The 17,785-nt window shown below is 39.8% G+C and overlaps 1 protein-coding gene across 4 annotated transcripts in view; it reads right to left on the bottom strand.

Annotated features, from left to right (window-relative positions):
• The window catches only part of FRMPD4 (FERM and PDZ domain containing 4), a 311,895-nt gene that overhangs the window by 135,734 nt on the left and 158,376 nt on the right, over positions 1–17,785 (bottom strand). Inside the window, exon 1 of one of the 4 annotated variants that reach the window (XM_083802664.1) lies at positions 10,147–10,245. The exons of the other annotated variants lie outside the window; for them this stretch is intronic. Within the exon in view, the coding sequence (XP_083658790.1) occupies positions 10,147–10,220 (74 nt within the window). The 5' untranslated portion in view covers positions 10,221–10,245. Of the gene's footprint in view, positions 1–10,146; positions 10,246–17,785 lie in introns of those variants that run through there. 4 annotated transcript variants of the gene reach the window in all.

Here is a 17,785-nt window from a genome sequence, read left to right on the forward strand (position 1 = left end):
ATTTTATCACTTCCCATTAAATGTATTAAACCATTATATCAAGTGATAGTCTGTAGCTGGAATAGAAGTGCTAGAGACGTTTTATCTATAAATACAACTAATTTTCTGGAGTGTACCATTTTATGATTACAAAGACATTAAAAAGCTGAACTTTTCTGCCTATTTATGATATTAGCCCACAATTTACATAAAATATTAAATTATCTGCAATAAATAACATGAAAGTTAAAGTTATTAGAACTGACAATTCATCATTTCCTTTCTAAAATGGGTTCAAATACATTTTTGTACCCTCTAGGTCCCAGAGGCTCAGAAAAATCCAGACTTCTTCCAACACCCTTGCTCCCAGGCTACCATCAATAAACAGCAGCATTTTATCCATGCTGTGGTGATCCAACATTCAAAGATCTACATAATCCTAGTTCATAGCAATATATATTTTATTTTTTCATTCTGTCCTTTGTCTTGTCAGCCCTTGGACACAGAGAGATGCAAAATGGACATCTCACCATGTTATTTTGATTTTGTGATTACCCAATCATATGCAACAGAACAGAATTCAAAGCAGTTATGCACGGAGCTGCAGAAACAAGACTTAAATAAATGATGAATGCTGCATTAAAGAGAAACAAAAAGGTATATTCTTAAGTGTACCCACATGGCTGCACCATTGTGTTTTGTTTGTCAGGATTAGAAGCAAGGCTTACGGTTTAACTTGAACATCATCTCTAATACCAGCTGTCCAAAACAAATGGGCCCATTGCCCATTTTTATCTTAGATAACAGCAAAAGCTATGGCTGAATAATGATGTAGTGTTCACGCTGCATCAGCAGGATATTAATTTGTACGTGTCATAGCATCATAGGAGAAATCGGTTTGGAAGAGAGGGAAGAATATGTATTACACTGCAAACTAAGTTGCCTGGAGTTAATCTTGTACAGTTGAATTCCATTACTCTATCCCATTAATCATTAAACAAAAGACAGAAATAGAGAAATTTGCTTATTCTATTCTTTGCTGTTCTTTGGCCTATATCCTTGTTCTTCTCATATAACTATTTCCTAAAGCAGTGATTTTTAAAGATAAAATCTGTGAGCTAAAAAATTAATGGAAAATGTATTTTTTCTCTAATTTGATTTATCATATGAAACACGCTCTGAAGGTAGGTAGTACTTTTACAACCAGAAGAGAAAACTGTAAGATCTTGTTGTATGAAAAGCTCTTAGAATTATAATACAGATTTAGCCATCTAAACCCCTCATATCGTATGATATTAAGCCATCTAGTTAATGGCTAATAACTTTCTTGTGATAACAGGCTCTTGAAAAAGAAAATGACAGGGAAACAAACAAACAAAAAAAACACCACCTATCCATTCTCCCTAAAAAACAACACAAAACCTACCACCACAACAAAATCAAACAAAACATAACCTAAATCTTTCCTCCTTTAGTTTACACCAATCCTTGGTTATCGACCTTGATAGCAATATGGGTATCTCTGCTTGGTAGGAATACATCCTAGCAAGCTGCATCTGCATTACCCCTGTGACAGCTACTAGAAAGTATCAAGAAATTCTCAAGCTATGTGCAGGGGATAGCTAAGAGAAAGCATTCAGGCAGAGGCACAACAGATTCAGCTAACGCACTGACAGCCACTGACAAGTAGGTCCCTAATGATCTTGCAGCAGAGAATAAAAGTTTCCCTGCAGTCAGAAAATTAGAGGGACTCTGAGACTCACAGAGGTTTAATACTGTTCCCTGACACCAGGTTGTAGTGCTGCTGGATGTTTTCCTACAGTAATAAAGATGAATCTGGTTGCAGCTTGTTGCTGTGTGTTCCAGCTGAGGTGTGCACCTACACACACATCTAGATGAAATTCAGCTCTTTGAAATTATGTATTCTCTACACTTGCAGCTCTCAGAGCCTGCTCATAACTGCGTGACCAACCACAATGAAGTTAGGCACAGTATAATATAGGCAAATGTAAGCGAGAGCACACAGATACTGAAGTTTAATATCCAATGTGATTCTGAGATAACCTTTTGTTTTCAGTGTCTGAATAGAAACTGCTATTGCAAAGCTTGGAGTCATCTAGCCAGCTCTACCCTTCACTGTTTCCACTTTGCTGTTAAGGGCTCCACGCATGAAGGATGTTTAATCCACTTACCCTGTGACACACGCATGGTTCCAGCCACTGTTGTACTGTTTCCAAATAACTTCACAACATTATCTGCAAACTGGGTCCCCTCACACCTGTTCAGTATAACCTGTCTCAATCTCACCATCAGCTCCACCGTGCCTGGCTCTCAAGAGCCTTATCAGCAGAAAAGGTATTCCAAAACTAGCGAGGGATAGGCTTAAAGATCATTCAATGGGAATATCTGATATGCAAAACAAAACAGTGTTTTGCAAGTCATCTTCCTGACTTGCAAGAAAGAAAAAAAAAAAAAAAGTGGAGGGGAATGTACAAATTCAGAAATACAATTGAGTAAAAACAAAACAAAACAAGAAAACACACCACCACCACCAACAACAACAAAACAACAACAAAAACTGGAAGCTTCACCAAGAGGGAGTAAAAACCACTCATCTGCTGCTGCTGCTGCCCAGTGGCCCAGAGCAGTGGGTGAAGTTCTCACAGCAGAAGGGCCACAGGAAGGGACGGCCCACGTCAGGCCAGAGGAAGCTCAAGGTGCTTGCAAGAGCCCATTTCACTAAGGGAAGAAGGAAAAATGGCCTCAAGAGTGGCTGCTGTTGGACAGACCCAGGTGAGCTTGAGCCAAACCTCCACACCATGTCCCTTGCAGTGGGCAGCAGCACAACTGGTGGGAGAAGCAACCATCACTTCCAACCAGCTTTTCTCCCAGCTGTGGTTCTTAAACTACTTAATTGCCTCTTTTTTCAGAAGCCATTAAGTAACAGATCATCCCTGCCATCCTTTCGTTTTTTCTTGCACAAATGTATCCTACTTGAGATGGCTGCTGTAGACAGAAACAAGAAAAACCTCAGCAAGTTTGATTCCAGAGACATGCAAGCAACAACCTCTTATTCTTTTGCTCTCCTGTCTTTCCAATCCTTTCCTCCCCCAGGTTTTCTGATGCCCACTGAATTGCAGGATGCCCAAGACCCCACAGGACAGTCCAGGCTGCCAGAGCCTGCTTGGAGGTAGATAACACAGGCTGATGTTTTGGGAAGACCAGCCTTTGCTGGCAAGTGCAGGTCAACAGGCTGAAGGACTGAGGTTTTTCTATCACCAAGGACCCTATTTTACTTCAGCAAGCTATTTTTATTTCTTCAGTGCATTAATTCTTTCACTCATTTTCTGAAACACAGAGCAGAATTTGACAGCTTGCTTACTGTAAAGACATTCAAAAATTTTATATGTGCTCGTAACAGTCTAGTTATTTATAAAATGGGAAAAAAAAAAAAGGTGCCTAGTAATGGTAATTCTTCACTGTTCCTACATTCTTCATGTCCCTACAGAAATCCATTTGAATCTTTAGATGCTTCAACATCCTTAAAAACCTGCTTGCAATGATTTAGAAAGATAAATCTAAGTTTGAAGCGATCGAGGCCCAGGTTTTATTAACACATCACTAAGTGTAAGTAACTTGAGACTGAGGCATTTTAAAAACAAATTAGTTTATCAGCAAATACATTATTACTAAATAATTTAATTACGTTCGTCTCAAAGGTCATACCTTAACACGTTCAGATCTTCATTTATCACCAATTCCACCAACAGAATAAATGTAGATATACCAAGCTTTTAAGAATTAATATTGTTAGTCTGACTTATGATTTAAATAAGAGGATTATATCCTGTTCTAATTACTAAAGATGCAGGGAAATTCAAATTCCATCTGAGGTGGAGGAAATTTTACTATTCACTTTCATGGGGACAGACTTTAACCCTGGAGTATGATCTATGACAAACCCTATTACCTGCTGTACTGGTTTGGGCTGGGATAGAGTTAAATTTCTTCAGACTAAAAGAAGAAGGAATAATAACAATGATAATAGTGAAGAAGATTAACAGATTATCCCAGCCCAAACCAGTACCCCTGCGTAAAACCTTACTGAAGTTGCTGAACTCTGCAGCACAATTGGTCTTTTCATTTTCTACAGCAGCTCTGTAGGAAGGCTTCTGAAGCTTGCTACAGGTACACATGTGGTCAGATGGCAGGCACTGGAATGCAGCGCATACCTGGAAATGTTGCTGCCCACGTTAGCATCCCACACAGCATAAAAATAGTTCCACGGAACTGACAGCACAAAGACACAATACACGGTGGTTTGGATGGTAAATATTTACAGAGTGTCAAGTTGAGTTGCAGCTGCATAACTGCTGCTGTGTAAAAACACAGTTGACTCAGAGTCCTGAAGCCATGAAGTTCATTTACTTTAGGTATAAAAAGGATGTTCATTCCTAAACAGGTAAGCAGCATACACCTGAGAAGATGTACTTTTTTTTCCTTCCTGAAAGTAAACGTTTCATACATTGTTCAGAAAATAAACCTGTTTTCTTAAAAGTCACCACAAGGCAATTTTTCCCTTTCATCAGCTTAGTCACGGCAGGCAGACACGTAGGCATGTTTGAAATGCAAGCAAGCAGTAAGCAATGTTTTTCAAACGGGTCCTTGTGATCTACTGTGGCATTAATAGGAACATTTTAATACCTACAAGTCTACAGGACATCATACGAGATTATATTCCTGCCAAAATATGTAAACATGATTTATTTATCCATCCCTCTTTCTGTCAAATATTAAGTTTGCACAATCATTTATATTCCTTAAGCTTCTTATGACCAACTAATGATGAATAAGTGTATATAGCTACATATAAAAAGGAGAAAGGGCAGATATGCATACACACACACACATGACGAATGAAGTATTGCAAATACACATTTTGTAAAGTACTTTGCTTTCCCACCACATTTCAGTTTACCCATATGTTTATAGCTTTCCACTACTAGCATTCTTCTTCCCATCATCATTTTTGAGCTAAGACCTCTGATTTCATAGGAAGTTTGATGATCTTGTCTTTTGATTAAACTTCCCAGAATCTTGCTTTTTTATTATTTTTTTTAAAGCTAACTTAGATTCTGATATAAAAAGAAGTTTCCAGAACTCAAAGCAGAGAAAGAAATTTTTAATTATGAAAAGCCACTGCAGAAAATAAAACGTATAATGATTTCTAGCCAGTCCTACTAGCTGGAGATCTGACAAACTTTTAATTGCCCTTCTGTATTTATTCTTAACTACACTTAAAAAAAAAAAATCTACTTTTATTGCCTCAAATCAGAAGTTTTTTTTTTTTTTTTAAAAAAAAGAAAGAATAAATTCTTCCGCTTTTTTTTACCAGGGGACAGAAAATGACACATACTGTTTCTTTTCTAAAAGGTGCAAAGGAATCTAGCAACAATTTTAGCAGAAGGCATAACATTTAAAATATATATTAGAAAGACATCATGATGCAGTAATATAACACCACTTACCTGGCAATGAAAAAATATATGGACAGAATCAAATTGAAAGGGAAATAGGCATATTAATAAGTCTGCACAACCTATTCTTTTTAGGGAATGTTGCTCAGGGCTCTACTTCTTCCAACGCACATGTTTTAAGCCACTGTGTAATTGAGTACCTTGCCGTCAAAGACTGCTTCCTAGCGTTATACATCAGACTTCTCAACTACATGGTAGCAAAATCTGCCTTGAAGTACAAGCAAGCTCTACACACTAATCATAACCCTGTCCCTTTGAAGTGGTAACTTTTTCTATATCTTACCCTTTAAAGTGCAACTTTTTAAAGAAACCAATTGTGACTTCATTTTGTAAACCCCCACGGACTCTCCTTCATGTCTCTGTAGCAAACTTCTTGCAGCTTCTCCCTCAAGTTCTTATTCAAAGCAATACCTTGATTTCTTTTCAGTCAAGGAAGAGGCTTTTAAGTTTCTCCTACACAGAACAAGATTCAAAGAAAGAAAAACAGCTCACGCTATGGGGCAGTGGCAACTTGATGTGATCGTCCCCAAGAAATAGTTTAAAATTTAGACCTTAAAATTTGATTCATTTCTCCCTCAGATTCAGACATGCTTTTTTATACCTCACTGGCCAATCTCACCGGTAATGCCAAAAGATTTTAAAAAGATATGATATGGAATGAGCATACAATTAAATAGCTGAAATGTAAGTGACGTGCAAATTCTTCATTAAAGACTTAATTATGTAGGAACATCATTTTGTAGCCAGGTCCTGTTTGCTATCAACTTTCTGTTACTCCTGCATCCTGTTGTCACATCTCTTGCAGAGCCCTGGGGACAAAAAGCACCACCCTTCTGACATAGGCAACTTTTGCAATCATGCCTTTAAAAAGTACCTCGATCTTCAGAATACACTTTTTGCTGATTGCTTTGAATGGCTGCAGAGCTGCAAAGCTTCTTCACTGTTATTTCTCCATACGCTGACCACCTCACACTTACCTTCTGATGCAGACATGAGAAAACCCCATTCCCAACAGCTTGCCTGCAGGGAAAGTGAAGCATGATGATCCTCTAAACGTTTCCCCTCCTATTTCAACAGGCTGACCGAAAGTTTCCTCCCCTGCCATGAGCCCTACAGGGTTACAAAAACCGTGGGAGGCAGAGGCTGAGCCCCCGCTGAGTGAGAGTGGGAAGGAAACGTTGTGGAGCAAGAGCTGGAAGCTTCAGCTTCAGTGTTGCCCTACAAGCAAGAGCTTAATAAATACTTCAGCGACCTGATCCTTCCTCCACACAAAAGCCAAATACAAGTTGTACTTGGCAATGTTGGGATTAAATTAAACTGAAATGCCTCCCACCCAATTTTGGTCTCTGGGCCACCATTCTCTTAAGGACTATCGGGTTGGGCATTTCTCTGTTAGCATGGGGCAGGTGCTGAACTAACATGCTCATCGTCCCTGACATCTGGCCCTGAGCTCTAGATTAGCCTGAAGCCCCATTAGTAAGTTCTGAGCCCTCTTCATGATGGCAAAAGCTGTTCCCTTGCCGCTTCCAGCTCTCAGGGCCTGGCTCCCTGAAGAAGCCATGAGGTGCCGCAGTCAGGCCTCGCGCAGCCTGGTGCGACCTCTGCACAGTGACTGCCCTAAATCAATCACAAGACACGTCACCAGCAAAGAGATCAAACCGCCATATTGCTTGTTACCGCACATTTCCTTTTATCTGTTAAAAAGAAGATGATGCTCATTTCCCTTCAGCCTTGTCTCCCAGTTCCTACAGAGTTTATAAAACCCTGCTGTGATTTTCTTTTGTTGTTACTGCTGTTGCATTTGTCTCCACCTTCCCCCCGCCAAAAAACCTCTGGGAAGCCAGCCATCAGCCTCTTCCAGGGCTGGCTTTTTATAACTGCTCTACTTCCTTTTATATTTGCTTCTGTGTGCGTGCCTGCGTGCGCGCCACCTGTATCTTCATTAATACTTACTGTCTGTTGAGGAGGAAAGTGCTTCTCAATTTACTGGCGTATTTACCTCATGTGCTTTGCTGCACTTGGAGTCATAAAACAGCGTCTTTCTCCATCCAAACAATGCAAACTTCATCTGACACCAAATTTCCCCTGCCACCCCTCTACGTCTTCCATTACTCGCTCCGTGCACAAAACAATTTGCAACTGCACAGATGCGTAACACGGTGATCTTTGAATGTACTTCTTGGCTCCCTCGCCCACCTTCCTCTCCCTCCTCTGCCCTGCATCTTGGCTGTCACAACCCCGTAAGAACCGATGCTCTCCCTGCTCTTTCCTCCCCAACTGCAGCCGGCTCTGACAGCTGCGAGGACGCATGGAGAAGGGGAGAGGCAGGGAGCATGGGCAACCTCTGAGCCGCCCCTCCAACTGCAGGGAAGCACAGTCCCTTCCCCTGAGAGGTGGCAGCACAGGGAAAACACACATTAGTTCCAAGCTGCAACTCTTCCCCTAACATCGCCCAAGGCATTGAAGCTAAACACTTCCACTAAATACAGGCACAAGCCTGCAGGCACAGTCTTGCTCTGTTTATGTGCTTTATGAAGCTCTTTTTTTCCTACTGCAATCTTGGCTGCTTTGATAATTTTCTCAGATGGTTTTATTTAAACTGATCTTTCCCCTCTTGCCACACTAATCGCATTTAGCTCTTGATCTCCCCCTGCAGTGATTCCCCATGTGGCTGGAGCCAGGAACACCGCTTCTTCCCCTTTCACAGGTTCAGGTCACCACGATCCACATACCTGGGGGGTTCTCTGTGGACACTGTCTGTTTGCCTTCTCTGCTACTTCCCTCACACTTTACTCACACACCTGTCACTGGTCTGATTTCCTCACTGCTTCCACACTTCATGATTCCTTCTCCTGAATGTGCTCATGAACCAAGTCAGTACCTGTCTTTCGAGCAACACCTTGAAAGATGAGATGCGCTCCCTTTCACAGAGACGCTAGAGGTATTCCAGGGAAGGTGGGGAGAGTCACAAGTAGTGCCTCCTGCTTAACAGGGAATTCAACTACAGGAGTTTCCTTCTCAACTCACACTACATGAAATCAATCCAGCTCCTGAGTCATCTGTGGATGAGGTCACCAGGGTTTGCTGCATCATCTAGAAAGGACAAAATGTGATTCCAGAAATTCTAAACAGGCTTTTATAGACAAATGGATGGTATCCTTTAGTTCTGGAGTGAGAGAAGTTAGGAGTTCGCTTCATCCTCCCCTTCTTCTCCTGCCTCCCCTGAATACGTGAAATTGTGCGCGCACACACATACATCCTATCAGAGCTCATTCCACATGAAATCTGCCCTTATTGCTTCTGCAAGAGAACTGCAGGACCAGATGCTGAGTGGGATAAGGTGAGGAAATACTGTAACTCAGAGCTTGTCCACCCAACAAGCCAAAGGGAAAACAGAATTTGAAATCCCTTTAAACCCCAGAATGAGACAAAGAAGAAAACCTATGGATGAAAACAGCACCACGAGTTACCACTTAGATCCCAAATAGTCAGCTGTTCCTGGCTCCCATTCTCCTTTCCTGGGAGAATGAAACTTCAAGACATTCTATTTAAATAGACAAAATACATCTTTAATATGACAGCAATGTATTGTATATGAACAAGTTCAGCTGATATTCTGTTAACTGAATTTCAGCATAAAATCACACATCATATTTAGCAAGTGGCATCTGAAATATTAAGATAACATTCAAACATTTTCAAAGTATTGCATAATAGCAACAAATCAAGGTTTGCAAGAAATTATTTGTCTTATTTATCCAGAGATTTTACTAATATAAGCTTTCCAATGACAACTCTTACTTTAATACATGTCTTCTGCATAACCACATGCAGGCAACAACCATATGAAAATTCTCTAATCATTACATGCTTTAGGATGACCTGCCAGCACCCCGAGAGAAATGTGGCCACATCTTCTACTGACAAAGCAACCAGACACCTAATTTTCATTTCACAAATCAGAACAAATTTATTGCACTTGTTTGGAGTGAGTGAGAATACCCATGGATTATCATAACCTGTTCCATGCCTCCTGTTGGTTACACTTAGCTGGTAAATGCTAACGCTTATTTAATTTAAGTACTCACCCAGGAAGCAAAAATAAGACACCAGCTTATTCTGTAGTTGACTAACAAGCAAAACTGGGCAAAACATATTGTGAAGGAGCCAGCTAACTAGATTAATTATGCTCACTTTTTATGAAGGCACACTGAGTGCTTCTTTGCACTTTGAGTAGCTTCTTTTATCCTGCATGTGAACACAAGAAAAACACATATACACATGAAACACATAAATAAAGCAAATACCAGGAATGAAAATGCACAGCTTTGAGAACAGAACAAGCGACTAGAGGACCAAAAATGTCAGTGGGGTGAAAATCTAACGCTCTTTCTGAGTACACCATCAGTTATGTCACTGGGCTACATTTGATCTCTGTGCATTCTTAAGAAAAAAAGGCAGTGTAGTGATGTAAGACACTATCAGCCATTAAGATACCTGTCTGAGTGCGTATTACACTTACTAAGGCTAGCACAGTTAAAATGTTTTAAACTCATTCTACCTGGAAGCACTGGGTAGAGGAAAGAAACAAAACCCTGTACTAGCATATGAAAAAGCAGGAAAATTGTACCTGCCAGAAACATATCCAATTTGTATCTTCACTGAACTCAGCAAATACAAAATGTCTCCCTCCTTCTTCAGCATCAACTCAGATGATCTAATTAAAGTCACTTGACCAAAGTTAATTAGGGAGAAAGAAAGACGTGTGAGTGAAGGGGGGTACCCAGGTGTACCCTTTCATTCCTTGATTTGTACAGGGAAGGGAAAGGAAGCAAAATCCAACATTAACCCAGAATCTAGCAAACCCCACACCCAACCAGGTCTCTGTTATGAAAAGGCATGGTAATAGTTTGTGTCCTTACAAATGTGAGACACCTAGGCGCATTTTTCAAGGCATTATTCTGAGGGTTATGATTTCACCCCCGAAACCCAATAATCCAGAAACCCCCTGGGACTGGCTAGGCCATGAGCTGGCAGGTGAGACGCCATCCTGTGAACTGGTCCCCCATGGCACAAGGAACACAGATGCCAGCAAGCCCCATGCAGAGAGGAAGTTCAAGAAAAATCCTAACACTACTATTTTAGAAGTAGTGGCAAAGATGATTTCAGAAGTTATTTGCCTAACAGCACTCTTTCAGGGTTTGTTTTCTTGAAAACCTTAAACTGTATGCTGAAATAGAATGGACAGATTACCCGTTTCTTAATCTTGTTTGGCAGTAAGGAGCAACGAAAGAAAACTCAGATCCCACAAGGGCTAGGTCTTTACACAGGCCATTCTGCCTTATTTTTGAGACCTACTCATGATATTTTGGAAGCTCCTTAATGCTGAGGAATACACTTCATTTACACCTAGCAAGAAAGGCTAGTGCAGGCCCTGGTGGCCAGCCTTCCTGGCAGGCACCTATCAATACCCTCTGGCAAGAAATAAGAGATGTGTGGAACAGGAGAGGAGATGCAGCATTGCCTACGATGTAGGAAATGCACTCTCTAGGGACAGGGAGCAAATAACTGTTGGGGCAATGGTTTTAACTCTTCATTAAGACAAACACACACAAATAAAAGCAGCAACAACAAAACACACTCACACAAAATCTACCCTGTGTGGAGCACATACCTGTTCTTCCCTGACTGCCCTCAGAACCGAATACAAAGGCACTGAATACAGTTTTGCATTTGTCATCTTCTGAGAGTCTGCCTTAAGATAATTTGCTTCATACCAGATGAAACACATGTATTTCCAAATACATCTTTTGATGCTTTTGTTTATTTTTCAACTTTCCATCTAGAAGATCAGAAGTCCAGAAGGCACCATGCCATATCAAATGCAGCAACATCAGTGTTACTTTTCAAACAAGTACACACTTGAAGCCCTTGAATCAATTCTCCATTGATTGCATACAAAAGGAAGCTGCTTTATTATAATAGCATGTTGAAGAGTCTTCACTTTTCTCTAAGTAGATACATACTTTCCTAATTGAGATCTTAAAAACTTCTTTTCTAAAACTCTTTTTTTTTTGAAAAAAGAAAAATGACACCTACAGCATACCAAAGGTGAGTCCAACTCCACCCCCATGCCAGTCTGCAGCCCCTTATTGAGGTGCTGTCCTGGGTTGCAGGTAGTCATGCAGAGATACTGCACAGAAAAGCAGCAACGCAAGTGTGAAATATGATCTGCAAGATTTTTATTTCGAAGTTAAGGGAAATGGTTGAATGATGCACCAGAAGAGAGATTAATCTTGGGCATTCTATACTCTTCTCCTTTCTGGGAGTAGCAGTAAAGCAAGGAAACATTTTTTTTTGGAAAGGAACGACAAGATGAAATATTCCTTCAGACACCACATTGCTCATTTCTCTTTTTATCAAACAGCAGGATGTATTTGGTTTAGCTGAGACTAAACCTGTTTATCAGTCACAAAAATGAGAGGTAGATTGCAGAACCCCCATGCATAATAAAATAATTTGACTTACAATGCACCCCCAACACCCACCACAGGGGTTTAATGTGTCAGGAACCCCACCTTCAGCAGATAGATGCAGCTCAGAGAAAATTAACAGATGGTAATGAAATTATCACCTATGAGAACTGCAGAAGTTCTAAGGCACCTCATTATTTTGAAGCCTATCAGATATCTTCTTATGTTTAAAATGAAAACCAAAAGGAAATAGACTTTAGTAGCAGATGCCCCCCCCCCCCCCCCCCAGTTTTTTAATTAAAAGTACAAATGCATTCCTGAAGAAACCTGTGGTTATAGATCTCTGTCTACTCAGAAAACAGTGTAATGAGAGTCAGTGGCAGGAATAATAGCCAGACAGACGCAAATGAAAGATGGGGGACACATTTTATCATTATAAAATAGGTGATTAGCCAGGGGAATCATTTCAAGACTTAAAATCAAGTTGCGTGGTCATTAAAAACACAGGTAAAACAGAAAATATAGGCTCAATGGAGAAATCAATGAGTGCAAAATTTCATCTGCATAAGAAGTCATAGAATCATAAAGGTTGGAAAAGACCTCCAAGATCATCTGGTCCAACCATCACCCTACCACCAATATCACTAAACCATGTCCCTAAGCACCACGTCCAACCTTTCCTTGAACACCCCCAGGGACAGTGAGGCCACCACCTTCTGGGCAACCCATTCGGATGCCTGATTGCTCTTTCTGAGAAGAAATGTCTCCTCATTTCCAACCTAAACCTCCCCTGGTGCAACTTGAGGCCATTCCCTCTAGTCCTGTCGCTGGTTATCTGCGAGAAGAATCTGACCCCCCAGCTCCCCACACCTTCCACCTGAACAGTGGGGGGTTTCTCCTGCTCCCCAACCCAGACTTCCAAGTCTGGCGGCTGAGTACCCCTAGGATAAGTGGTCTGACTAGTAAAGACAGCCATAAAGAAGGTATTAAGAACCTCAGCTGCCTTCTTATTTTCAGTAGTCATGTTCCCCCCTGCATCCAGTAAAGGACAGAGATTCTCCTTGGCCCTTCTCCTGCCATTAATAAACATTAAAAACATTTTTTGTTATCCTCAGCTATAGTGTCCAGAAGTCAAATCAGAAGACCAAATTAATTTACACACTTTACCTGGTGATCCCTGATGGTTTAGACAAAAAAACATCTTAGCATGGATTTGTAGGCAACAGGCTACTGTTTTCTTGCTTCAGATCTAATGCGACTTAAAATTTAACACCTACACATCTGATAAACGCACAGAATTAGTAGGTGGCTGTAAGGGAAGCATGAAGAAAAATAGCAAAGAGAAGGAAGAATGTTTATTTCCAAATTAGAATATGGACCGGTGAAAAGGGTGATAAAGCAGATGGAAGAAAAAATCAAGTTACACTATGCTGCTGAAAAGAAGCTTTATGCTGCTGAAAAAAGGCTTGATTAGTCTTTGTTAAATAAACAGAGAGGGAACAGAGAGAGAGAGAAAATATATGGTTGAACAGAAAGAAATTCCTAGTTCCATGAGTTTTCACACAGCAAAAATATTTATATATCATAAAAGTTTCAGTTCCAATTCATCCTCCTTCTAGGCACACAGTTACAACAGAATGGCTGCAAATATAAACACCTTACCCAAAGATTATAAGATTTTCTCATGACATTATCTGGGACTCTATTTTAGAGGCTGCAGTGAATAATTTTAATATTGCTTGCACCCACAATTGATAAAGCTTGTCCATGACTCTCAATAGTCTGATTGGTTTGAAGGACAGAATAACCCTTGCCCACGTCCTTCTGATGTCACCCGAAAATAATACTCCAAACACATTCACACCAAACCTTTTTTTTTTTTTTCTTCCAGATCTGCCATGCAAAACCAAACATTTACAAATTATTTTCTGCCTGGAAATCAGACAAACCCACTTGATTAAATTCTACTTTGATTAAAGCAATCCAATGCTTTATGATGCAGTGATTGGAAGCTTATTTTGAATTTGGTTAAATAGCATGATTAGGCCCTTAACATCAATACATGAACACTACCCATTATACATGAGCTGCTGAATTTCATGTTATTTCTTCTCTTTTAAATCCATCTTGTATTCTAAGCACAATAATATTTTCATGAAAGATGGTAGTAAAGTCACTAATGCATCTGGATAAAAAGCATAAGTTTACTCTAATTTGCACAAATGACTTTTTTCAACTCATTGGAAAGTTTTCATTTTGTTCCTGCATTAGCTATTCCTTCATGCTGTAAGAATACAATAATATACAAAAAATGAAAATAGACCTTATGCTTCAGTCTGCATCTATTCTGCCTTTTTTTTTTTCATTACATTTGAACAGATCAATGTAATGATGCAAGAAAATAAACCAGGAGTTGTGTTAATCAAGAGGCAGTGCAATGTTCTTTGGCTGAATATCAAACATTTTTAGATTTATTTTTATCAAAATCATTCTTTATTCCAACATGTACCTCATTACCCCTCTTACTCAAATGTACCATGCTGTATTTTTCCCATATTGAATATGTTCCAAGAGATCAGTCAAAAACAAATGTGTCAAGCTAAATACTATCATTCCATGCTAAATATTTTAAATAAAAAGTTTTTTTTTTTTTTAAAGTAGAAATATGGCACAGAAAGCCCTCACAAAGGAGCATTATCATGCACAGGAAGTGTGTCTATCATACACTGCTGCTGCAGGGAAGGGAGCCTGATAGGAGCCTGACCAAGAAGGGCTGAGGCCGGTGCAAGTGAAGGGGCTGGTCTTCCTACTGACCAAGAGCAGCACAGACAAACCTACCTCACTTTCTTCCCATCTTTACCTCTGACATCAAAACAACAACTAAAAACAAACAAACAAACAAAAACCTTAGAGCATCTGGCATTTCAGAATTTGAAATGCTGGCACATTTAGCACTTAATGAAATATGGGTACTTACTGCTAGGCATTAATCCCCAGTATATTTCACAATAACGGGAATGAAGAATAGCTTGTTCCTTAGCCAGTTCAAAGCAACAGAGAAAAGAGAAACCAGGAAGATCTTGCACAGCATACACAACTTTTTGTCTTACTCCGGTTTCAAGACTACATTGCAATAGGAAAGGAATGATTGTGTGAAAACAGAAGAAATAAAATATTTTTTTGGCTTCCATCCACCATATTAAAAAAGCACATTAAAATCTAGTTCTTACAAATGCTTATTTACAATATTACATATAAGTTCAAATTGCCGTGCGGAGGAAAGCAGTTGAGATAATGGAATTGCAGTGGGACAAAGTAAGAATACCTCCCTGAAACAAACTGACCTGTACAGAACAAATGCATATGTCTCTTTATCCATGGCAAAACAAACACACAATCCAGACAAACTTATTCATGCTTCAAACTTCTCCATGATATAGGCACTGCTATTTTCACAGTGAAATGTAAAAACAGGCTGTAAAGTGTATAATAGCCCCGTTGATTGTGTTGCCTACATTTTGTCAAGTACTTCGTCATGACAAAACTATTTCAAGAAGTTCAGGGCTTTCAAAAACCTACAAGTAAAAGAGTATGGATGGAAATATTTTTCCTTGGGAAACCCTACTTTGTGCTTGTTTGCTACTTTCTTGTATCTGCAAGATCTAATTTGGGGGGGAGGAGAGGAGAACAGCTTTATTTTTTTCCTGGATCCAATATTAATTCTAGCAAAGGCAACAAATTCCTAATTTCTAGGGTTATGAAAGTTTCATTAACATATGTTGTAGATGATCTCCAGGTGCATCACCACTGAGTAATGCAATTATGCCAAATTAATGCAGTGTGTCATGATAGATTCTCTTTCCTTATTAATTAAATGCTAGGAAAAAAACCCACTAATAATACAGAGAAATATTAGCTTCTTTCTTCAAAATCTAATTTGAAACTATAATTTTCCTTAAAATGCAGGACCCGGACTACATTGGCAATATTATACAGTTTTTTATAAGACAGAAACTAAAGAAAGAATAACACGTAAAGCATACCTCTGCATTGCAAAACATCACTTTTAAAAACAAATAAATCAGTAATTGTTGAAATTTTATAATGAAAAGCCAACAGTCTTGGCTGTTTAATAAGACTTTGGGTAGTTCAGCATGTAGTTAACTACCTTTTTTAAATTTTAGTTAGTTGGTTTTAAATAAAGATGAAAAAAGCATTGGATTTTATTTATTTATTTATTTGTTTTTCAGTATACATTCCAATGTTCTTCTATTAATATGCTAGCTTTGAATATAAATTCTTTGGATTACAACTGGTTATTCCATTGTGAAGATATTTTACAGTACTGAAAAACCTGATTACCATTTTTAGTTTTTCATGTTATATGTATGTATATATGTATTTAGTTATTTTTACTTAGTTGGGAGCTGTTTAAGAAAACATAAGCGGACAGCTCATTCATTGCATTTTTCTAAATTCTTGTTGTTTAATGCATAACAGTTTTTACTGGAGAGAACACAGGCCTTTGAGCCTCACCCCTGTGCCTGGGAAGATCATGGAGAAGATCCTTCTGGAAGCAATGTCAAGGCACATACAGGACAAGGAGGTGATTGGAGGCAGCCAGCAGGGCTTCATCAATGGCAAACCGTGCATGACCAAACTGGTGGCCTTCTGTGATGGAGTGACTGTCTCAGTTGACACAGGAAGACCAACCGATGTCATCTACACGGACCTTTGACAAGGTCCCACATGAAATCCTGATCTCCAAATTGAAGAGACATGGATTTGATGGGTGGACCATTCAGTGGATAAGGAGTTGGCTTGAAGGTTGCACCCAGAGAGTGGTAGTCAATGGCTCTATGTCCAGGTGGATGCTGGTGACAAGTGGTGTCCCTCAGGGGTGAGTCCTGGGACTGGGCCTGTTTAATACCTTTATCAGCAGCAGACAATGGGGTCAAGTGCACCCTCAGCAAGTCTGCAGGTGACACCAAGCTGAGTGGTGCGGTTGATACAACAGGAGGAAGGGTTGCCATCCAAAGGGACCTGCACAAGCTTGAGAAATGGGCCCATGTGAACCTAATGAGGTTCAACAAGTTCAAGTGCAAGGTGTTGCACCTAGGTCAGGGCAATCCCAGACAGGAGAACAGACTGGGAGAAGAACTTGGGAGAAGCCCTGCAGAGAAAGACTTTTCAGTCAGAGGGTGGTGAGGCACTGGAACAGGTTGCCCAGTGAAGTTATGAATGTCTCATTCCTGGAAGTGATTAAGGTGAGGCTGGATGGGGCTTTGAGCAGCATGATCTAGTGGATGGTATCCTTATTCATGGCAGGGGGGTTGGAATTAGATTATCTTTAAGGTCCCTTCCAAACCAAACCATTCTATGATTCTATGCATACTTTGCATTTAAAACACAACCATCAGCATGCAGGTATACATTCAGCAAGCTGATTTGGCATCTCGTTATTCAAGAGAATTCTTTACAGCTGTCATTTTTTTAAACTACTGAGAAGCACTTTGGGGAACATCCAAACCAACTGGATTTAGGACAGTAATCTCATGAGGTTTCCTCTACTCTCAATGGACAGAGAAACAGACAGACAAAGAAGTCACCCCAGAGCAAGACAGACCAGGAAGCTGGAACACATTTTTTCCCAGTGGGACTGTTTTCTTCTCTCTACTCATTATAGAGCTGTAGAGACCACACTCCCAGGGTTAAAACTGATCTTTGGAATATTGCTGGGGTTTGTTCTTTTTTTTTTTTTTTCAATTTTCTTTTTCATTTTTTTTTCACATTAAC

This window comes from Anser anser (genome assembly GCF_964211835.1).
Source record: "Anser anser genome assembly, chromosome: 1".
NCBI lineage: Eukaryota > Metazoa > Chordata > Aves > Anseriformes > Anatidae > Anser > Anser anser.